The sequence below is a fragment of the Eretmochelys imbricata genome, chromosome 5, assembly GCF_965152235.1.
Source record: "Eretmochelys imbricata isolate rEreImb1 chromosome 5, rEreImb1.hap1, whole genome shotgun sequence".
NCBI classification, from domain to species: Eukaryota; Metazoa; Chordata; order Testudines; family Cheloniidae; genus Eretmochelys; species Eretmochelys imbricata.
The window spans coordinates 14,273,708-14,297,691 of record NC_135576.1 but is presented as its reverse complement, the minus strand read 5'-3'; the positions used below and the strand labels follow the sequence as shown (position 1 = coordinate 14,297,691).

At 41.7% G+C, this 23,984-nt stretch overlaps 1 protein-coding gene across 5 annotated transcripts in view; it reads left to right on the top strand.

Annotated features, from left to right (window-relative positions):
* Positions 1-23,984, top strand: part of SMAD2 (SMAD family member 2) — a 67,089-nt gene that overhangs the window by 4,288 nt on the left and 38,817 nt on the right. For 4 of the 5 annotated variants that reach the window (XM_077816660.1, XM_077816658.1, XM_077816659.1 and 1 more), the window contains exon 2: positions 9,615-9,900. In XM_077816660.1, coding sequence (XP_077672786.1) covers positions 9,665-9,900 — 236 coding nt within the window. In that variant the 5' untranslated portion in view covers positions 9,615-9,664. Of the gene's footprint in view, positions 1-8,100; positions 8,161-9,614; positions 9,901-23,984 lie in introns of all 5 variants that reach the window. The other variant, XM_077816657.1, reaches the window with a different exon arrangement.

Genomic DNA, 23,984 nt, shown 5'->3' with positions numbered 1-23,984 from the left:
TCCTTTCTCCTGCCTCCAGTTTTTAACACAGCATAAAAATGGTCATTTCTATCAGTACGTTAAAATTCCTAATCGTTAACCCTAGCTTTCAACTCTAAGTCCACATGAGACCTGACATTGTAGCTAATAAAACAGCAAAGGAGAAAAGTTAGGCTTATGTATTTAATACTTTAACTTGTATTAGCCCTTAGTATTTGAAGAAAAGATCTGGCTTCTAAAAACTTTCATAATTTCATAGTAGGCACTTGAGTCTCTCATAATATACCTAGAACGAAGGTATAAAAGTCCATGGGGCCGTATGCGTTGCATCCGAGAGTGCTAAAGGAGTTGGCAGATGTGATTGCAGAGCCATTGGCCATTATCTTTGAAAACTCATGGCGATCGGGGGAAGTCCCGGACGACTGGAAAAAGGCTAATGTAGTTCCCATCCTTAAAAAAAGGAAGGAGGAGGATCCTGGGAACTACAGGCCAGTCAGCCTCACCTCAGTCCTTGGAAAAATCATGGAGCAGGTCTTCAAGGAATCAATTCTGAAGCACTTCGAGGAGAGGCAAGTGGTCAGGAACAGTCAACATGGATTCACCAAGGGCAAGTCATGCCTGACTAATCTAATTGCCTTCTATGAGGAGATAACTGGTTCTGTGGATGAAGGGAAAGTAGTGTTCCTTGATTTTAGCAAAGCTTTTGACACTGTCTCCCACAGTGTTCTTGCCAGCAAGTTAAAGTGGTATGGGCTGGATGAATGGACTGTAAGGTGGATAGAAAGCTGGCTAGATTGTCAGGCTCACCGGGTAGTGATCAATGGCTCCATGTCTAGTTGGCAGCTGGTATCAAGTGGAGTGCCCAAGGGTTGGTCCTGGGGCCGGTTTTGTTCAATATCTTCATTAATGATCTGGAGGATGGTGTGGATTGCACCCTCAGCAAGTTTGCAGATGACACTAAACTGGGAGGAGAGATAGATACGCTGGAGGGTAGGGATAGGATACAGAGGGCCCTAGACAAATTGGAGGATTGGGCCAAAAGAAATCTAAGGTTCAACAAGGACAAGTGCAGAGTCCTGCACTTAGGACGGAAGAATCCAATGCACCGCTACAGACTAGGGACTGAATGGCTCGGCAGCAGTTCTGCAGAAAAGGACCTAGGGTTACAGTGGACAAGAAGCTGGATATGAGTCAACAGTGTGCCCTTGTTGCCAAGAAGACCAATGGCATTTTGGGCTGTATAAGTAGGGGCATTGCCAGCAGATCAAGGGACGTGATCGTTCCCCTCTATTCGACATTGGTGAGGCCTCATCTGGAGTACTGTGTCCAGTTTTGGGCCCCACTCTACAAGAAGGATGTGGACAAATTGGAAAGAGTCCAGCGGAGGGCAACAGAAATGATTAGGGGACTGGAACACATGAGTTATGAGGAGAGGCTGAGGGAACTGGGGATGTTTAGTATACAGAAGAGAAGAATGAGGGGGGATTTGATAGCTCCTTTCAAGTACCTGAAAGGGGGTTCCAAAGAGGATGGATCTAGACTGTCCTCAGTGGTAGCAGATGACAGAACAAGGAATAATGGTCTCAGTTGCAGTGGGGGAGCTTTAGGTTGGATATTGGGAAAAACTTTTTCACTAGGAGGGTGGTGAAACACTGGAATGTGTTACCTCGGAAGGTGGTGGAATCTCCTTCCTTAGAAGTTTTCAAGGTCAGGCTTGACAAAGCCCTGGCTGGGATGATTTAATTGGGGATCGGTCCTGCTTTGAGCAGGGGGTTGGACTAGATGACCTCCTGAGGTCCCTTCCAACCCTGATATTCTATGATCAAGCTTTATAAGACTTTCTAAGTTTTCATGAAATAAGGTAAACAGGCTGTCTTAATTCTCAAAAAAAGCAATGATGTGGCAATGGTGGCTCTTGAACTCTACATAGAGTGAGTTTTAACTTTCAAACATCGGGGGTAGCTGTGTTAATCTGTATCCACAAACAACAAGGAGTCTGGTAGCACCTTAAAGACTAACTTTCAAACACCTTTTTTGTAAGGGTTCTGAGGCATGTACATACTACATAAGTGTGCAGTGTGTCAGGTAGATGGAGATATTAATGTCTTTATGATTGGAGAGTAGATTAAAGTGTGACATAGCAGCAGGGTTGGGATTGACTTGTTACTAATTAGTGCCTCAGGATAGCTCACCCCATGGTGCTAGGGAATCTAGAGGGATGATATTCATGCATCCTCAAGAGTGGATTTCCTTTGGAGCTTTGGCAAGTCACTTAAGATATGATCCAACTGTACAGTTTGCTTAACAGGAGATGGGGAATGTGCTTCGAGACTCTCACAGAAGCTACAAAAGTACAGTGTTTCTAATGATAAACATGTATTTTGGGAGGTATTCAATGCTCCATTGTATAAGAATGCAAAACTTGCTTTTAAACGAGGTATTTAAATTGGTAGTACTTGCAGCATTATGCCTTTACGGTTACCCTTAAGTAAAATTGTCTTAAGACCGGGAGGGATCTGCCTTAAGCTTCAGCAGCTGATGTGAAAGCTGAGCAGGGTCCTTGGCTCTGCCACTTGGGGCACTGGCCCATTTAGCTAGCCAGATGGAGCTTCTGACCAGATGGAGCTTGTTGGGAGGTGAGCAGCTTTAGAGCCACTCACCACTGCTGGCCTAATTGACTGAAGAGCTGAACTGGGGCTGGAACTGAGGCTATTGCTCAGCAGGCTGGATCCCCCCCTCTCCCCCCCAGTGGGGAGGAGAGGGTGTGCAACTGCTCCACCTGCTCAAGACATAGGGTGGGGGAGAGGAAAGTGGGGAGGAGGGGAGAGAGCTGAGGCTTTTGCTTAGTACATGAATCTGTTCTTGCATATGCAGTTGCTGTTCAGAACCTAAGCAGCAGCACTAGATGGAGGCAGGCTGGGTTTCCCATGAATCCAGTGTTGTATTAGATCATGCCCACTTCACCTCTCCCTTATTGCATATGCTAACTAGTGTCCCAGAATTCCAGAAGTAGTGGGGGAAGATAGATGTGAATTATCTGGCTCTAGGGCTGAATTGTTTCTTTGGTATCCAACTACTGACTATTGGTAGTCAAACTGACCTTATTCCTTTCTGGAAGTGCAGAGTGTCTTCAGATTAGAGGCTCCTTTCATTTCAGTTAGTTTGGTGCAAAATTCAAGTTTGCTACAATCTAAGGTGGATGGAAAAACTTTCACAAATTTAAAGGCCATGTGTTCCTAGTCGAATTTAACAAAATATCTTCCTTGTTTGCGATACTAACATGGCTGTATGAACCTGGAGATCAGTCTTTTGTTTAAATGACTCTTCTTTAAAATAAGATTGAAAAAAATATGATTATCACTGTTTAGTTTTTGCAAGCTTCTCTTAATACTGTATTAACATAAGATATATTGTAAACATTTTCCTTTGTTGAATGCCCTATTAGCCTACATAATACTGAAAGTTGAGGTGTTAACTAAATTATTTTTAACTATTGTCTTGCATATATTAAGCTTCAGTTAACTGTGGCATTGTACTGCATTGTACTGAATTAATAATAAAGTTGACCCATGAAGGGGATGGGAGCTGCTGCTCCTCCCTACCCCCCTGTTTTTTATTAACTGAAAGAGGCCTAAAACTTGGAAAGCTTACTTTTAACATTAGAACGTGAGGCTTTGTCTATTGTGGTCTTCTATAAAAGACTGATCATATGACATCACAGGGGGTTAGACTAGATGATCTCCTGAAGTCCCTTCCAACCCTGATATTCTATGAGAAGGAAAATGGACTCTTAGCCTCTCTAAATCTTTTTTGAGCTCCACAATGAGTCTTCAGCAAGATTCTTTCTGGTGGTGCTCAACACCCTTGCTGCCTTATCTAAGGGTATGTCTACACTAGTACTTACTGTGGTATAGCTTACATTATGTCATCCTAAGTGATGGTATAGACAATGCTGTATTCGGGGGAGAGCTTCTCCCACTGACGTAGTTACTGCCACTCACGTGGCTGGAGTAGTTAAGTCTGCTTAGAGTGGTTACATTAGACCAATGGCTCTCAACCTTTCCAGACTACTGTACCCCTTTCAGGAGTCTAATTTGTCTTGCATACCCCCAGGTGTCACCTCACTTAAACTACTTGCTTACAGAATAAGACAAAAATACAAAAGTCACAGTACACTGTTACTGGAAAAATTGCTTACTTTCTCATTTTTATAGTGTAATTCTAATTTACTTCAATTGGAATATAAATATTGTACTTGCATTCAATATAATATATAAAGCAGTACAAACAAGTCATTGTTTGAAATTTTAGTTTGTACTGACTTTGCTAGTGCTTTCTCTGTAGCCTATTATAAAGCTAGACAAATATCTAGATGAGTTGATGTACCTCCCTGGAAGACCTCAGCATGCTTCCAGGAGGATACATACCACTGCAGCTCTGCTGCTCTAAACTCTCTCTAGTATAGATGTAGCTGAAGAGTGCTGGGGTTCTCAGACTTTTGTACTGGTGACCCCTTTCACACAGCAAGCCTCTGAGTGTGACCCCTCCATACATTAAATTTTTTTTTATAAATTTAACACCATTATAAATGCTGGAGGAAAAGTGAGGCTTGCGGTGGAGGCTGACAGCTCACGACTCCCCCATGTAATAATCTCGTGACCCCTTGAGAGGTCCTGATCCCCAGTTTGAGAACCCCTGCCTTAAAACTACAGTAAATCTTCCAGTAAAATGAGGGAAGATCAGATTTTATTTAATCTTTCTAAGATGAGCAAGCAGACTTGTGATCTGAAATGTTTTCAAACCTTGTACATCATGAACAAAGTGCTTTTATAAACAGATTTTCCAGACATTCAAGCAAGTACAGCCTTTGTCCTCAGGATTTTAGTCTTTTGCATGTCCGTTCATCTTCTATGTTTGGTTGTTTCCAGGATGATTGACTTATCCTTAACACGTGTGCAAAGGTACTGCAGCAGAATTGAGTAAATTAAGATTTAGAATAGTAAACTTGACTTCAAAATTATGACTTAGAAGTACCACAATTAACAGCTTTTAGTCTGCACTAATTCATGTGCACATCAGAAAGCAGAAATATACTTGCAGCTAGATAAAACAGGTGTTATTTCAACTCCCCATTAAAGATGGATAATTTACCTCAAGTAGACTAACTCTCCTGGTAACCTGTGTTTACAGCACATAGCCTTGAGGAGCGCTTGCTATTACAGACACATGCGTGGAGTGCTACGTCCTGCCTACATAGCAAGATGGCCTCATATCCTTAGGTTACAATTTCTGGGCTGTCTGCATTGCAAAGAAATGCTCTGAGACTCAGCACCGAGCCTGAATCAATTGACTTGGGCTCACAGGGCTCAGACTTTGGGGCTAAAAATAGCCCTGTAGACCTTCAGGCTCAGGCTGGAGTGTGGGCTGTGAAACCCACTGAGGGGGAAGGGTCTCAGAGCCTGGGCTTCAGCCTAAAACCAAATGTCTACATGGCTGTCTTTTTAGCCCTGCAACCAAAGCTCCCTGAGTCGGTTGGCCCCAGGCTCTAAGACACAGTGTCATGGGATTTACTTTGCTGTGTAGACATACCCTGAGACGCAACAGAAATGGCAGTCTAAGACAATGCAAAGGATGTAGAGAGGAACAAAATAGTTAATATAAATTGCTTATTCCTAATTTTCCCTGTATCTAGCCACTGTTAATTCAGTAATTTTGTTGTGCGTATTTCAGAAGTGCATCTAGTGATTTGATGCCTCATTATAGGGAGGGTATTCAGTGTGTTGGGGTAGCGTCAGTGTGTAGATAACTATGTCAGAAGAGGACCAATTTTGAGGATGTAATGGTGGGAGCTTCCTTGGCTTTTGGGACGCTTACCTGAGCTCCTTGATTTTTGTATGACACTGCTCTGTGTCCCTGGAGTAGCCTCTTTCCGTCATGGCCCTGGAGACTTTAGCATACATATTAGTGTTTCTTTTTTTCTTTGGGAACATAGTTCTGCCATAACAGATTCGTCTCCCCAGCATGCAATGAGATCCAGTACCTTCTGTTCAGACCATCCTAGAGTTCGTCTGCGAATCCGGGACTGCGTGGTCTCTTTTGATGGTGGACTGTATGGTCGCTTGTGATGGTGGACTCTGCTGATGGTCACCAAACAGGAAATTCAAAAGTTACCTGGGCTTTTACTGCCAACCTGGCTAGTGCATCGGAGTTGAGAGTGTTGTCCAGAGGTGTCACAAGGGAGCATTCTGGGATAGCTCCCGGAGGCCAATAACATCGAATTGCGGCCACAGTACCTGTAACCCGGAACTGCAATCTTGATTTTAGTGCTACTCCACTTTGCGAGGTGGAATACAGAAATCTGATTAAAGAGCCCTTTAAATCGAAAAATGGTTTGGTTGTGTGGATGGAATCAGTGGGGTGGGAGGAGGTATTGTTTCATATTCTCTGTGTATATATAAAGTCTGCTGCAGTTTCCACGGTATGCATCTGATGAAGTGAGCTGTAGCTCACGAAAGCTCATGCTCAAGTAAATTGGTTAGTCTCTAAGGTGCCACAAGTACTCCTTTTCTTTTTGCAAATACAGACTAACACGGCTGTTACTCTGAAACCTTTTATTTCAAAGTAACTTGGCTAATTCCGAAATAACCGCGTACAGTAGACCAGGTCTTGGAGGCAAACAAGAGTATGTAAGATAATGAATTGAAGGTAGGTTGTTTGCAGACTGTCTTATAACACAAGAGCAAGGGAATATTCAGTGCCTTGAAAGGTAGGATACATTGGTTTAAATCAAAGCAATTAAAATTGGTGGTTTTATCATGATTTAAATCAGCAAGCAGAAAACCTTGATGTAAATCATTCATTTCGGTCTTATTTTGCATGTGTATTTTTTCCCGTAAAGAGAGGTTGGTTCTCACTGAGTAACCAAAAAGGTATTGATTTGCAACTAAATACAGCCTTTATGCTAAATTTGGTGCTTCTTTTGGGTAACCAGGACAATGCATTCATTCATCTAGTATATAGCTTTCGTTTACTTTTATTCAGACTCTTAACCTTTTTAGAATTTATTTGTTAAATGGTGAATGATGGATTTTTATTGTAGTTTGTGTTACTATCTAGTTGGATAGAAATTCTCAAATACATGAGAACACTTTAAAACTCTTATTAAATAAAACTATCCTAAAGGTGCCATAAACTTCTAATTCATCAGGGCTATGGTTTGCATAGCTAGCTAACTGATTGATGGAACAAAGGAAATAGTTAATGAATTGAACAGATTGTTTCTGGTGGTCCCGTTCAAGATTTTAGAACGTGTAGATCTTATCCTCACACCTAATTTTTATGCATATGTTGGAAGAGGAAAACAAGATTTCCTGTCTTTTTAAGCTCCCTATTGATTTCTTAACTTTGAATGAACTAGTCATTGAATTGAAGTAGTTGAATAAACTGAAGAGATTCTCTTGGTAACTGCAACAGAATGTGTAGCTGTCAAAACAGCTGCTTTAATACTTCCACAAGCTCTGGTTCCTGGTGCTTAGCCTATGACTCCCAGCAATTCTGTGGTTTGACTTTCTTTAAAACTTCAGCAGCAAACATGTATTGCTCAATATTTTAAATGATTAGTCTAGTAAATTTAGGCTTTAACATCTTCATATATACCTTTCTTATACAGAGCTCTGTGTACAAGCCAAAGTTTGAAGAGGGGGGTGGGTTCTTCTCAAATCTGTTTTCCTCAGTGAAGTCAGTGGAGCTAGTCAATGAGACATGTGTAACTAAGATTGTAATTTATATTTTAAGTGTTGGGAAATTGATCCTGGGGAATATTTCCAAGGATCAAACAGTGTTCAAAAATTATAACTTAACCAAAAGAAAATGCATGTTCAGTGAAAGCAACAGTTCTGTATCCCTGTAAACTCACATTTTTTTTCTTTTCAAAATTTGAGATGTGAAGCTTTCATATTGAAGCATGAAATCAAACAAATATGGTTGATAACTCACATGGGAGAAATCTCGATTTAAGTAAAATCTGTTTCCCCCTAATATAAAGGAAGTGGGTGTGCATGCAAGCACTGGTTGGGGATGTAGATTATCTTAAAACCTCTGATTTAGTGGACTGATTTTTAGGTTTGGGAGCCAGGAGGAAATACTGAAGTCCCACAGCTCTCTGTGAAGTAAACATTACAGGTGAGGGAATTGAGGCTTGACAGTTAAGTGGCTTGTTGAAATTCAAACAGCAAGTCCCTGCTGGAAATGCAGTTAGAGCCTGTAGCTTCTGACTTTCCAGTCCCATGATTTATTCACAAGACTGCTGTCCTTAGGAAAGTCACAGCACTTGTTTGTCTCCCCCCGACCCCCACTATGAAGTTGGTTCTGAATTTATATGGATTATCCAAAATTACTAAACAATAATAGAAATTACAGAAATTAAGAATTCTTTACAGTAGTTAAAGCAGACTCACAATAGTCAAATGGCATCAGGCAGGGTGACTTCTAAGTAAGGCATGTATTTCAGTGTCCTTTCCAGTCTTGCAGCTATATAAACCCGCAGACATCCTGTTGACTTCTTTCTGAACTGATAGCAAATATGAGATGAAAGACTGTATGATGCAAAAATAAATCTAATTACTTCTGTTGCAAACACCAATGGACAAAAGCTTGGATTAAATACAAATAAAGTTCTTGGTATTCGTACTGAATTTTGGAAGACTTCATTGCCAATGTTTACACACTTCAAATAGCTTCCAGAAAACCAGTACTATGCCTCCCTGTTAAATGTCAGTTTAAAACAAAAAAAAAAAGTAACTTCAAATTGACAGCATCTCATGTGCAAACAAAATTTGGTAGCCATTTAAATATTCTGGTATGTCAGCAAATGGCTAGCTAAAAAGTTGGTAGAAGACTTCTAAGCAACAATGATCGAGTGACATGTCCAAGTCATGAATTAAGTAAGTCACGTTTTACTGCAAGCTGGACAAAATGTGCACCATGGTATATATATCTTTGTCAAATTTATCAAAATTTGAAGTGAACAAATGAATTGGGTTTGCATAATCTGCTCAGTTTGGAGGATTATCCTGTACTATGTCCCCTTAGTAGCATCTAGATGAGTCACTCTTTTTTTTTTAAATTCTATTGTATTGAACAGCTAACTGTAAAATGATGGATTAACTTTTTTTAATGTTAACTTAAGCAGTATCATAAGCGGGGAAAACTATAGATCTGATGCAAAAATTTGTTTTCTGGACTAGTCACAGACAAGTTGTTATAGAACAAGACATTTTTCTGTTTAAAGCCCTTGCTTTTTTTTAAACTGAGCACAGATGTGTAGTGTGTATTGTGACTTGTAGAACTTTCACAGTACAGTATAGGTACATGGTGTGCGTTTGGAGTGAGAGGATGGATGGCTTGCTACCGCTTGCGTATTGGAAAAAGGGAGAACTTGTCCCTAACTGGAATCTAGTCTGTGAAGCTAACATAGAAGGTTAATGTCTTCTAGTTAAAAAACAAACACTTCAATTGTTGGACTAGGCATTCTAGAACTTCCCCAAGTTCTGCTGCCTTTGGGGGTAAAGAGTCTTACCCAAGGCATCTGCCCCACTAAAAACTAGGTGTTAATATATCATTCTTTCTTTCCCTAGATTGGATAGGGAAGTTAACTTACTGGACACAAAGTGCTGTTTCGGAGAACATGTCATCCATATTGCCATTCACTCCACCAGTTGTGAAGAGACTGCTGGGGTGGAAGAAATCAGCTGGTGGTTCTGGAGGGGCTGGTGGTGGTGAGCAGAACGGTCAGGAGGAAAAATGGTGTGAGAAGGCAGTGAAAAGCTTGGTCAAGAAGCTCAAGAAAACAGGACAACTAGATGAGCTTGAGAAAGCAATCACCACTCAGAACTGCAATACAAAATGTGTTACAATACCAAGGTAAGTGCTGTCTGGTTTGAAATTATTTCAAACTATTTAACGAGTGACTGATCAGACACCTATTTTAAAATCATCCGTACTGAACATTAACTGTGTAAGTAACATGCTTCAAAATATTTAACTTTTTTCTTTGAAAACTAGTAGCTTAACATGGTCTAGCAGTTCTTATTTTAACCTTTACAGTTGAACGATGTTCTTCATAAAGTCTCTAAATCTTCAGTAGGACAAATATTTTAAGACATGCCAATTAAAATTACTATCTTGATCCCCACTTATGCAGAATGGTTCTGTGAGCTGTTTAGTTTTTAGCATTTTCTTGGATTCTTTCAGTTAACAGCCCTGGAAGGGCCTACAGAACCTGCACTACTTCTAGTGTAAAATTGACTGTTTTTCCTTGGTCAACACTTCAGTCAGCTAATTGTGTGTAAAGGTCATCTTTAGGTGTGTGGTAAACTCATGTCAGTTGTAGAATCTGCAGCACCCACACCCCCTCTTGGATGGGAAATCTGAGGCATTTTTGCTGTGAGAACAACTTACTGTGTACTTCTTCTTTGTTACCAGTTAACGAAGTTAATTCCTGTTAACTTCGAGTACATCTCTTCTGCTTTATATTGATATATAAATGAATTACTTGCATTTCTTCCTCTTTGACTTTCTCAACTTTATTCATAGCAACTCCTGTGTGAAAGGATCATACTTCGTTGTAGATCTTAGTCTGGCCTACTGTAGATCCATATCGTGCATAATACCATACCGCTGAGGCATGTCCATTATTTTCATTAAACTCTTTTCGGAAAGTAAATATGGGAGCAGTTCTTGAGTGCCTTGTTTGTCTTCTGAAAAACTTACTACAGGATCTTACAAAATGGGAACTCTCTCGGCACATAGGAGCTATATTAAGACTAAGGAGCTGCGTAAGCAAGAGTGTTGCTCCTGTTTTTGAGAGGTTGAATTCTGTTTGTTTAGGATGTGGGCTGGGATATAAACTTAAAACTGCATACAGACCTTAATGCACAGTAGAACTTTTACTGTTAATGGATGGCTTTCAAACCTCAAGGGCAGATTATAGCCATTATGTCGTAATAGCTTTAACATCCCTTGTTGCATATGGCATAGCCTTTTGGGAAAAGATGTTCACTTTTTAGCGCTACTCTTATTTTTGCCCCCATTCTTCTTTCTTCCCTGCAGCAACTCACTTCTGTGGACTTCATTCCCATCCCCTTCCTCATGCAGTCTAGTCTAATGAAATTAAATATATATTGCAGACATGTGTTCTCTATTGGCTTTAGTAGCCTGGGGTAGAATTCACACTTTTTGGAGCAATTAGGTTAGTTTTTTAGGATATCTGTTTGCAAAATGGCAATCAGTTAACATTGGGAAAGTTCTGCTACCACAAAGCTTAGGATATAAATATTGTTTTTTAAATGAAAGCTCAGATTCTTTTAAAATCTGATTGTGCCATATGGGACTATGTTGATAAAAGGTTGGATTCGACTTTTGGCCAAATTGTTAATCTTTGACACTTCTCTGGTAAACTTCTAGAAGGCCTAACACTTAAAACATAAACTAAGTTGTCCAAACCTCTTGAACTAGCTTACATTTTCTAGCATTGGCTTTATATACTTACATGTAAGAGGAGTATTTTAAGTAGCATGTCAATTTATCACTGCGTTCCATAGGCTGTGTTTGCACCCCCATTCAGATAACTTCTCATGTTTGTGCAGCCTGTTGGGGCAGAGTAGTTGAAATTAATCAGTGCTTAATGAAATACCATGGTAACACTGGGTACAAAATACATAGGAATGGCAAAATAAGTTGTGCTGGTGGGGCAGTGGCACTCTGCTTTCTTTTAGATAATCTTAAATGAATCAAATGGTGCCATAGAATCTCTCTAGCCAGAAATTACATGCATAAATGAGTATAGCAGTAGGAATATGCTAGTGACCACCTGACCAGGATGGTGATTGTGAAATGCGCCGGGAGATTAGAGGCACTACAAAAAACAGAACACCCAATGTGGGATTTCAACTATCCCCATATTGACTAGGTAAATATCACCTCAGGACAGGATGCAGGGAACAATTCTAGACACCATTAATGACTGCTTCTTGGCACAGCTAGTCCTGGAACCCAAAGGGAGAGGCAATATTTTGATTTAGTCCTAAGTGGAGCATGGGGTCTGGCACAAGAGGTGGAGATAGCTGAACCATTCAGTAAAAGCAACCATATTGTAATTAAATGTAACATCCTTGGAGGGGAAGAAACCAAAGAAACCCACCACAGAATCATTTAGCTTCAAAAAGGGGGACTACCAAAAAACAAGGATTCTAGTTAAATAGAAATTGTCAAGTGAAATGTCTGCAAACTGCATGGAAACATCTTAAGAATACTGTAATAGAGGTTCAAACTACATGTATACACCATTTAAAAAAAAAAAAAAAAAAAAAAAGAGCACAAGAGGACTGAAAAAACCACTACAGCTAAATAGAGTAAAAGTGTTCCTTTGAAAACTGGAAGTTAAATCCTAATGTGGAAAACAGAAAGGAGCACAAACTCTGGCTCTTGAAGTCTGAAAGTATAATTAGGGAGGCAAAAAAAAAATTTATTCTTTGCTAGTTGCTCTTCACATTCTAACAGCAAATTTTTTTAAGTACATCTGAAGTGGGAAGACTGTTGACCAGTCAGTGGGGCCACCAGACAACTGAGGTGCTAAAAGAAAAGGAGTACTTGTGGCACCTTAGACTAACCAATTTATTTGAGCATAAGCTTTACTGAGCTACAGCTCACTGTAATGAAGTGAGCTGTAGCTCATGAAAGCTTATGCTCAAATTGGTTAGACTCTAAGGTGCCACAAGTACTCCTTTTTCTTTTTACGGATACAGACTAACATGGCTGCTACTCTGAAACTTCTAAATTAACTCTTAGCACTCAAGAAAGAGATCCTGGAATCATTGTGGATAGTTGTTTGAGAACATCTGCTCAAAGTGCAGCATCCGTCAAAAAAGCTAACAATGTTAGGAACCATTAGGAAAGGGATCGATAAGACAGAAAATATAATGTCCCTGTCTAAATCTGCAGTATGCCTACATCTTGAATACTGCATGCAGTTGTGGTTGCCCCCTCTCAAAAAAGATACTAGAATTGGAAATGGTGCAGAGAAGGGCAACAAAAATGAGGGGTACAGAAGATCTTCTGTATGAGGAGAAAGTGAAAAGATTGGAACTAATCATCTTGGAAAAGAGACAACTAAGGGGGAGTATGATGGGGTCTATAAAACTTTGAATGGTGTGGAGAAAGTGGATAGGGAAGTGTTTGCCTCATCACATAACGCAAGAACTAGGGTTACCCAATGAGATTAATATAAAGAAGTACTTCACACAACACAGTCAACCTGTGGAACTTGTTGCCAGGGGATGTTGTGAAAGCTGAAACTATAACTAGTTTCAAAAAAGAATTAGAGTTCATGGCGGGTTGGTCAGTAAGTGGCTTAACCAGGATTGTAAGGGATGCAATCCCATGCTCTGGGTGTCCCTAAGTCTCTGACTGCAAGAAGCTGGGACTGGATGATGGGATGGATCAGTTGATGATTGCCCTCTTCTGTTCATGCCCTCTGATGCGTCTGGCACTGGCCAGTGCCAGAAAAGAGGGTACTGGGCTAGCTGGATCGTTGGTCTGACCCAATATGTTCCTATGTTCTTAATCTTTTGTTCCCTTAAGCAGTCGTCATATCAAATTGAAGTGCAATTTCTGTATTACTGATACCTGGTGTATTCAGAATGTTCCAAGTCTGTTCTTCAGCGTCCTGCCTCTGTGCCTCCTTGTTGCACTAGCACATCACCTCAGAACTCGCTGGGAAACAGCATCCATGCACTCAACATCTTCTTTGCTTGTCTGACTGTAAAAATAAATTAAGACTGATGCAAACAGCTGCTTGGTCCCTTCTGACTACCTTAGGAGTAAGAATCTGGAACCCAGAGAGATGTTTCAGTCTTCTCTATTACTGTTTAGTTTTCTAAACCCAAGTTCTGTGAAATACATGTGGCCCCTTTGCTTCTGGGGCTAGAAGATTGCAGGCTTACAGCCGCTGAGGGTGCCCCACTCCCCAGAAATGTATTCCTTACTGGAAATACCTCTAGTCACCCAACCTACTAAATGTGGTCATCTTAGAGTACCAGAACACTGCAGTTGCTGAGATGTCTGAATAAAAAAAACTAGAAGATTATACTAATTCTTCTGAATAAGAATTCGTGTCTTCGCAAAAAGAAAAGGAGCACTTGTGGCACCTTAGAGACTAACCAATATATTTGAGCATAAGCTTTCGTGAGCCGTAGCTCACGAAAGCTTATGCTCAAATATATTGGTTAGTCTCTAAGGTGCCACAAGTGCTCCTTTTCTTTTTGCGAATACAGACTAACAGGGCTGCTACTCTGAAACCTGTCTTCCAAAAATTGACTTCCTGAATTCAGCTGTTCTGTCTTCTGTGATCTCTACCACTACAATGTTACAGTTCTTCACTGCAGTGAATGGTAACAACCTCCTCTGCAGAATTTGAATTAGAAATCTGGATCTTCAACTTTAAACTGGGGAATAGGATGACTACCTCTTTACACACTGATCTGTAATGTGGAGGAAAAGCTGGATGATTGTGAGGAGGATGTCAGCTTGAGTGATATATGCTGAAGGTCTCATGTGATCAGTACTAAAATATCTTTGGAATTTCTAAACATTATAGATGTTTCCTTATGCAAAACATGTTGTAGCCAACACAGGGGAATTCTTTATTAGGCCTTGTCTTTACAGATAAATAGTAACTGATCAGAGTTAAAAATAAACAATCTATCTTAAGCACAAGTGAATAGGACTCGATCACATATATAATGTGCAAGTAGAATAAAGTTCAGGCCACTAATATGTTTACTTTGTGAAACTGGGTGTACTAAAACACCAACCTGAGAACAATTGAGCCAGATCAGTTGGGAGGAAGAACTTATTCAGAAAATGCAAATAATTGGGAATCGCTTAACACCTACCTCAATGCCCCACAAGCCACAGTTGAGGAGGAAGGAGGTGGCCATACTGGTTAAACTGACCGGGGTTAGAGGGGAAGTGAAGGCAGCTTTTGGGAGTGTGTGCTGGAGGGATGAGTGAAAGGTATGTAACAAATGTAAGAGAGGGGAAGTAATGAATATAAATCAAATTGGGAATTAATGAAGATTGATGAGGGAAGCCAAGGGCCCCAAGGAGAAATCTGACCACTGATCCATTGCAGTGCTTGCACAGCCTCTGCTTTCCACAGGCACAGGAGAGACAATATCTCCTGTCTACTCCAGATGCCCTTTGGTTTGGCACATGTAGTTGGCATCATTAGTTGGGCAGTTGCTCACAACCGAGAGCTGCTAGCTGTGTTTGCCAAGCTGGATAATCGGGAAAAGGCATTTCAGAAATGCCTTCATTTCAAGCTGGGCTTTAAAGGGGAGAGGTACCTTCTGGTGTCCAGGACCTCTGAGTAGTGGAGTTTACAATTGTCAGTTAGGCATGATACAGCTACTGGAGGGCTCTTAGGTTTGACATCAGTAACACACTGTACTCTGTTGCTGTGTTGACCTCAGTACATCAGCCATGGCTCAACGCTGTTTTGGGGAGGTGGTCTTACTGTGTGTGTAATGGGATGTTCACGCTGGTGGGAGACATTTTAAGTACAGAAACGTGCACAACTAGGTCAACACAAGGTGGCTTACATCAGCCTAACTTTGTAGTGTAGACCAGGCTGAGTTTAAATAACTTAGATTTTTAAGTAGTATCACAAGACTGCATACTCTTCTCAAATCTTAATGGCTCCTTGAACCAATTTTAATTCTTAAATCTGGTTTGTCAAGGCGGCTGTATTCTAAATAAACTTACTGTATATACTCTATATCGTAAGCTGGTTAGTTTATAAGCTGACCCCTTCTCTCCCCCCCCATGGATAATGAAAAATGGAAAATTTTTATGACCCATTCATAAGACGACCCTATAATTCAGGGGTCGGCAAACTTTGGCTCCTGGGCCACCAGGATAAGCTGCTGGCGGGCCGAGATGGTTTGTTTACCTTGAGTGTCCACAGGCATGGAGGGTAAACCTAGGTAAACAGTGTCCCGGTGCACCAGCTGCTTAACCTGATGGGCTGGGACAGCAACTGGTAGAGTCTTGGGGGGGGGGGGGGGGAGGGAGAGAGGGGGAGAGCTGGGGATCAGGGGAGTAACCTCTGTGACCACCTCCCACATGACCCCACACTCTCTCCCCTTCTCACCTTATCTGGGGAGGGCCAGGGGAGGATGTCTCTGGCCTGGTTGGAGCTGCTCTGGCAGGCCAGACCAGGCAGTGCAGCTGCAGCGTGATCCAGCAGGCTAGGCCAGGCGGCATGACTGCAATCTGCTTTGGTGGGCAGGGCTGAGCAGCAGGGCTGCAGCTGCTTCAGAGGCTGGAGGGAGAGACTCTGGCCCCACCTCTTCCATTCTGGCTGTGCTGCCTCTCCTTGCTCCCTCTGTTGGGGGGAGGGGCTGTGTCCCACATCTCCCTCTCTATACCCATTCATAAGCTGACCCCCTTCTCTGTTGCTTCCCTTTTTTACTAAAAATTGGCTTAAGAACGAGCATATACAGTACTTCATATGAGTTTTATAATATACAATGTTCAATGAAAAACTGTTTGTGTAATTTAAAATAAGTTATATCATACAGTATAAGAATTGTTCTGAGAAAGCAGAAACACATGAAATGCATGTTGGGATTGCACAGCAGGGATGCTTAGCCCTTCCTAAGTGGGTCAGTAATCTAGAGCAGAGGCTAAGTAAGTGCAGAGTTCCTTGTGATGCTAGCAACCTAGTAATTTGTGGTTAGCTGGCTGAATATTCCAAACAAATCAGTGGGATTTTAATCCCTTTCCTCTTTAAGAAAACAGTGGGTATTACAGGTGGCAACATTTGATTTTTTTTTTTTGTTTTGTTTTCTAAAATCCATAAACATGTTCTGCTTTCAGGAATTTAGTTTAAAACTACCAAGTCCAGGCATATTTGTAAACCGATGTCAAACAGCACTGTGTAGTACTAACAGTATTAACTGTCCAAAGGAATTCCAAAAGATGAATTTTATTTGGAATCCTTGTGAAGAAGCAGTTTCTTCCTGGTATTCAGAAAGGCTTTTTAAGTGACGTGGGTAATTTTGAAACCAGTGTCATAATAACATAAGAATGACTATAGTGGGTCAAACCCAAGGTCCGTCTAGCCCAGTATCCTGTCTTCAGACAGTGGCCAGTGCTAGGTGCCCCAGAGGGAATGAACAGAACAGGTAACCATCAAGTGATCCATCCCCCTGTTGTTCATTTCCCAGGTTCTGGCAAACAGAAGTTAGTGACACCATTCCTGCCCATCCTGGCTAATAGCCATTGATGGACCTAGCCTCCATGAATTTGTCTAGTTTGTTTTTGAACCCTGTTATGGTCTTGGCCTTCACAACATCCTCTGGCAAGAAGTTCCATAGGTGGACTGTGTGTTGTGGGAAGAAATACTTCCTTTTATTTGTTTTAAACCTGCTGTCTATTAACTTCATTTGGTGACCCCTAGTTCTTGTGGTGTTTACTACTTCTCATAACACTTTCTGTACCTCAGTCATGATTGAGGTCTATATCATATCTCCCCTTAGCAGTCTTTTCCAAGCTGAAAAGTCCCAGTCTTATTAACCTCTCCCCATACGCTGACCAAAACTGAATCCCTTGTATAAGCGTTAGCTATAACTGAAATCAAACCTTTAACTAACCAAAGCGTAATACATGGTGAACAGTCAAATAGCTTATTCCCCTATCTAAACTCAGTATAGACTCAGTTGGCACTATGCTGCAACTTCAGTGACCGGTCACAACAATAGAGGAATGGTCAAATCTGAAATATTAGCATTCAAAGCATAGGATTGCCCCTAGGGTACTGTCTGGTTGTCAAAACTATTTGACAGAATAAATGTTCTTGAGAGATGTAGAACAAGCAGGAATATTTCTGGTTTCAAGGATTTATTTTATAAAACTGAGCTGTCTATGCACCAGCAGAATTCATAGCACCAACATCAAAGTGCTTGATTAAAGCAAGCTGGTGTTTCTCAGATGGAGAGTCTCCATCTAATCAGAACTCTTTCAAGAGTAGAAATCTACAATGGGACTTTAAAGGATGCCATCAAACCAGCATTGCTTGGTATCTGTTCCACTGCAGGCTCAAGGAGTCCGAATAAAAGGAGGAGGTGGTGGTGGTGTACTTAGGGTCTACTCAGGGTAGCCTTTATTGTGCTCGGGGATTCTACTTTTTGGTTTCTAAACTTGTTTTCCCTGCCTATTCAGTATTACATGACTTTCTAGAGGCAGTGGAGAAGCACTATCATAGTAGGTTCCATGACTTTGAGATTACACAGGATTCTAAGGGAGTGTCAGCTGGTCTGGTACAAACTTAAAAGTAAACCTCCTTTACTTAAGGATTTCCCAGTAAGTAGCAAAGCTAGCCATAGCAGACAAATTGAAGTAGGTTTTATAGAATACTAGAGATCCATTAGAATCAGGAAGGCTTTGATCAAAGAAGGAAGGCTTTGATCAAATGTCTCAAGAAGTGGCACTAAAGAATAGTATTTTACAAGTAACCCTGTAAAAATGGTTTCAGAGTAACAGCCGTGTTAGTCTGTATTCGCAAAAAGAAAAGGAGGACTTGTGGCACCTTAGAGACTAACCAATTTATTTGAGCATGAGCTTTCGTGAGCTACAGCTCACTTCATCTGATGAAGTGAGCTGTAGCTCACGAAAGCTCATGCTCAAATAAATTGGTTAGTCTCTAAGGTGCCACAAGTCCTCCTTTTCTTTTTCCTGTAAAAATGGCCACTGAGGCTCTTGTAGGACTCTGTTTACACAATCAAGCTGTTAAAAGTATTTATAAGTCTCTTTTCAGGACCCTGGTCTGAATATAGAGTGTGGAGTGTGTGGGTTTTGTTGCTAATAGTCACAAGCTTTGTGTGAAGTAAATCTAGGCATCCAGAAGCTTCCCAGAACCACACTTGTCTTGAATCTCATTCTAAACATGTGCCCTTTTTCTTCCAGGCACAGATGTTGGTTCATTATGATAGCTGAACGTTGTAGATCAGAGATTAATGTTTCATCTCCTGTTCTCTGAAGTCTCCTCTTTATGCAAAATGTGGGGGTTTTTCGTGGAAGTTTAAGCCAGTGCATTTTTATTCTGTTGTGTTTCTAATATGCACTATACAAGGGTTCATTAGCTAAGAACTGTAGAATCTGGCCTTGTTCTCAAGCATGTGAATGAATTCAGACAATGACTATCCAAAAATCTTAGAGTATGCAATAAGTTCTCAAGCACATGTATGCTGGTACTCTACAGCTGTAGTTCCCAGTGTCTCCCACACTGCAACGTTTATCCCCTTCCAAACTGGAACCCTTTGCCTTCTAGCTGTGATACATCCCTTCCTTCCCATATTGCCAATTGGCAGGGTTGGGGAGAGGAGGAAGGGGAGGCTGGTCACTCCCTTGATGCCTGTAGCTGAGTCCCAGAGTGAGATCCTATGTCCTAGCCTATTCATGTGGAGAAGTGTCTGGAGCAAGGAGTGATGGTATTTTATAAAATCATAGCCTTACTGCTTTAGTCCATTTCAATGCAGGTGGTGGGGAAGCCCTAGTCAGGGGAAGGTCATGTCTCTGGTTGGAGAGTGAGACCAGAGGGGCAGGGATGAATACACACAGCTGATGAACAAGCCCCTCCTGGCCTCTGGGGGTGGGTGGAGAGATGCATGGCTCGCAAGTGAGCCCCTCTTGGTCCGGGGGGGAATATACATGCAGCCGGTGAGTGAGCCCCCCTTGCACCGGGGTGGGGTGGGGAAGAGACGCATAGCTGGTGAGCAAGCCCACCCTGGAGGTGGAGATATACATGCGGTAGGAGAGAAAACCATCCTGGCTGAGGAGAAGAGGCTGGCACAGAACAAGTGCAGCTGGTGAATGAGCCCACCTTGGCCCTGGGGAGTGGGTTGGTAGGGAACATGCGCGGCTAAAGCATTATGCTCTGGATTGCAGCTTTACTCAAGTTCAGCACATTTTTTTGTCCCCCATCCTAATCTCCTTCTACAGAGGGACAGATGTGCCAAAAATAGAGGGGCGCTGCAACAACGTGGGCCATGTAGCAATGCCCAGAGCTGGGACCACAGGAGCTGATGCTGAAGGGATCATAGACTTTTTAAAAATTAACATTACTCTGAACATGCCAAAATTGCAGCCTTACTGATTAGTGAAATATTCATATGAGCAAGGGCAGAGTTGCATTTGGCAAGGAAGAATAGTCTTTTCAATTAAACAAGCAGTTTAGAACGACCATGTTAGAGCCACAAACTTTTGGTGTGGAAGAGGTACTTGTGGTTCTGAGTGCCAACTTATTCACATTATGGTGGAGAAGAATGCTTATAACACTTAGTTTTAGTGAAGTTCACAACTTTTACAGCCCTAGCACTCTCTTGTTCCGTTCACTAGGAAGCTTTGTCAGCCAAGTGGTTACATGGCATGGGATCCTATAGGCTGGATTCTCGTCACAGGGGTGCTATTGTCATGTCAGTTTGGGTACCATGAGTGCAAATGAGTCTACAGAAAGTACTAAGGTTTGTAACTGGGGTAATAGTTTACCCCTTGTGTCTTGATGTTTCAGAATCTAGCGTGACCAACAAAGTCAAAACTGTCTGTCCTATCCCCACCACTCTGTCACCTGACAAATTTATGACATGATTGTAAATGTCTGAAGACAGCAATTTAGAAAAATTCAGGAGAGCCAGTGGCTCTCATTACAACCAGATGTTGCTACTAATACGCACCTTCTGCCCAGTTTAAGATTTGTTGAATAGGAAAGTTTGACATATGAGGACTTTATGTATTGTCCACTGACGGGATGCATTTTGGGAAGGAATCTTTGGAGCCTTCCAACAATCTGTTCTTGCAGCTAGACTAGACAGGTACATCATGGATGCTATCTATGGTGTTTGGAGAACTTCACCATAAAGTGGACACACACATTGGGTACCCAGTTGCAGCAAAGTGGCCAGTTCCATGGCAAAAATACTGAATTATATGTTGTGTGTGTAATGCCAAGTTCCATGGCTGCAGAATTGCATAATCCACAGGACCTTCATTGACATGAATAGAGCACTTAACACTTTTTTGGACCTGCTGTTTCCGGCTTTTTTCAGATTCCGGTGAGGCATCATTGCATTGGTTTACGATCAGCTGATCTGTAGCACTTTTTAGCAGTGAAGAGAGTTTCAAACAATCTTTTCCTTTTAAATTTTTGCGTAAGAAAGGGAGCAGGGTGGTCACATCTCTTCTCTCCCACCCCACCTCCCTTGCAAACAACCTTTTCAATATTCTCTGGGGGCATCATTACACACTGACTGAAAACATACTCCAAACTGCACTGTAGATTACATGTGGCTGGGTGACATCTGTGACCAAATGCACCCCTATATTCACACCCCACACACTATTATAATATTCGTACAAAATATGCATTGTGCAGTGTCACTTGAAAATTTATAACTTCCTGGTCACTAATATGGTGAAATGTATGTAGCAACATGTGTAAAGTTTATGAACATAAACTGAAACTGACTGATATGTGGTTACCAGACAAGTCTGGGGAGTGGATAAACCTGTTTCTCAAAAGACAGAGGACAAACTGAGACCTCTAGTCAAGTGTCATCAAAGTTGATAGGCAATCACCTGTCAAGTGGCCATTCTTTGGCAAAGGGGCGGGGGAGGGGGCAGTAACAGATCAATCTACATTTTAGGGAACAGCATGGAACCTCTTTCACTAGAAGACTCCAACCTCGCAGCAGGAATAAACTTTATCTAGGGGTAACCTTCAGGAAAATGCATTTCAGAGGGTAACTGGACCATAAAGTGAGGGCAAAAACACCCCCCCCCAATATTATCACTTTCATCTAAGAAGACAAAGGAAGGAGCCATTTGACTTTGGGGGAAAATCCTCAACTGAGAATTAGGTCAGTAAAGTTGCTGGGAACCTGTCATAAGAATTTTACTTTGAACCAAGTTTAGTTTGTTAGTTACTAGAAGGCATCTTATCTTTATTTCTCTAGTAACCATTTCTGACTTTAATGCCTTGTACTTGCTTAAAGCCTTATACATGTACTCAAAACCTATCTTTTTAGTTAAATTTGTTTTATGCTTGAATCAAAACTAATCCAGTGTCTTTAAACTGCTACTTTAAATGGAGTTACACACAGTTCAAACTGTTGTACATTGACTCTTCATAGGGCAACAGACGTAAAATATCTGAACAGTCCAGGATAGGGCTGCACAATGCAGAACACATTTTTGGGGTGGGGGGAGAGAAATTCAGAACTGGGAGTGTTAGGTTCACCCTGAAAGTGACAACCAAGGCTGGTGGAAGCCAGAGTGACTAGAGTGTGCTGGCAGGCTGCAGCTATACACAGACACTTGGAATGTGCACTGCCTGCTCGTTCGCTGTTTGAGCGGCCCCTGTTGAGAGCTACAGCAGCAAAGCTTTGAGAGGCACCCCAGGTTGCAGGGTAGATGGTGACACAACCCCTCTCTGGTCTGGATTGCACCCCAGCATGTGACATCCACTGTAAATGCTGAGTGGACATTTGGTAGGAACTCCGTGCAGTCTTCTGTATCAGGTTTTGCCTTCTAATCTGCAGGAAGCTTAAATTCTGAATTTAAGTGACCATTATGGATCTGTTGGGGAGAAGATGCTTAGAAATAAGCCCAAGCATTTGCAGTTCTTCCTCTGAAAGGCTGTAAAGAAACTTGCATGCACCCTTGCATTTCAAAGCTATTTAAGGTTTTTGTTGTGTTTATGAAACTTCCTCTATCTCAAAACTGAGACTCTTAAACTAAAACTGCAGTAAAAATTTTGGTGTAGAGGAGTCTCAAGGGGTTGGTATGCTAATTCGGGAACTTACTGAGTGAACAAGAGCTTAAACAGGTTAAAATGAAGTGAAAATAGCCACATGGGGAAATAATTGGCGCAGCTGGCACTAAAATCCCCAAACTGTAATTTTTCAATGGCTTCCTGAAGTATGAGGATCCTTAAATTTCCCAATGCCCTTGTCACCTGAAACTGCTTTTAAAAATGCTGCAAAATGGCACTGTTGCAACATTCCTTTGACAAAAAACTATGTTTGGAGTATGCTGCCATTGCAAATGGGTCAAAACGTGTTGGCAGGGTAAAAAGCGTCTGGAATTGGGACGACAGTATAAGCTTTCATATGTATGTTGCTACGGCTAGCTTCATACTTCCACCTTTTGGTGTTTGTCACAACCCTAGCTGAGCTCTCCCTTCTGGACACTTACCAGGCTGCTGTGTTTGGTCCCAACACACTAGATCCATATGTTTTCTGCTTCCTGAGGTCTGAGCAGAATCCAGACATTTGCCCCCGCTTCTTAACCGCATGCACTACTCTGCAATTAAACACTCCTGCTTGGCCTGAGCAGCTGACTCCGGCTTATGGGGCTTGGCTAAAGGGCTGTTTAATTGTGGTGTAGTCATTTGGGCTTTGGCTGTAGCTTGGGCTCTAGGACCCTGTAAAATGAGGGGAGGGTGGGGTCCTAGAGCCTGGACTCCAGCATGAGCTCGATTGTCTACAGTGCATTTAAACAGCCCCTTAGCCCAAGTCTCACAAGCCTGAGTCAGCTGGCGCTTGCCATCTGAGTCTAATTGTAATGTATACATATCCTCAAGGTGCAATTCCTTTTGTCTAGTCTTTTGTAGCACCCCTTTTTGAGCTGAGACCTGTCCCTCCCTAGTCTAGCTGCCTAGACCTTGTGACTGGCCTTGCTTCCATTTTGTATAGACAACCCTCCATTGTGCCACTGCCTTCTGGAATTTGTCTAAGGTGGAAGTGAAAAAACAGCCGAGAAGGCAGACCCACCTAACAATCGAAGTGGAGTTTGTAGTCGCTACAGGTACAGTTAATAAGCAAAATCCATAAGTTGCACATAGTTCTCCAGTCCTCACATCCCTCTATTGCAGTCATTCCTAATATTCA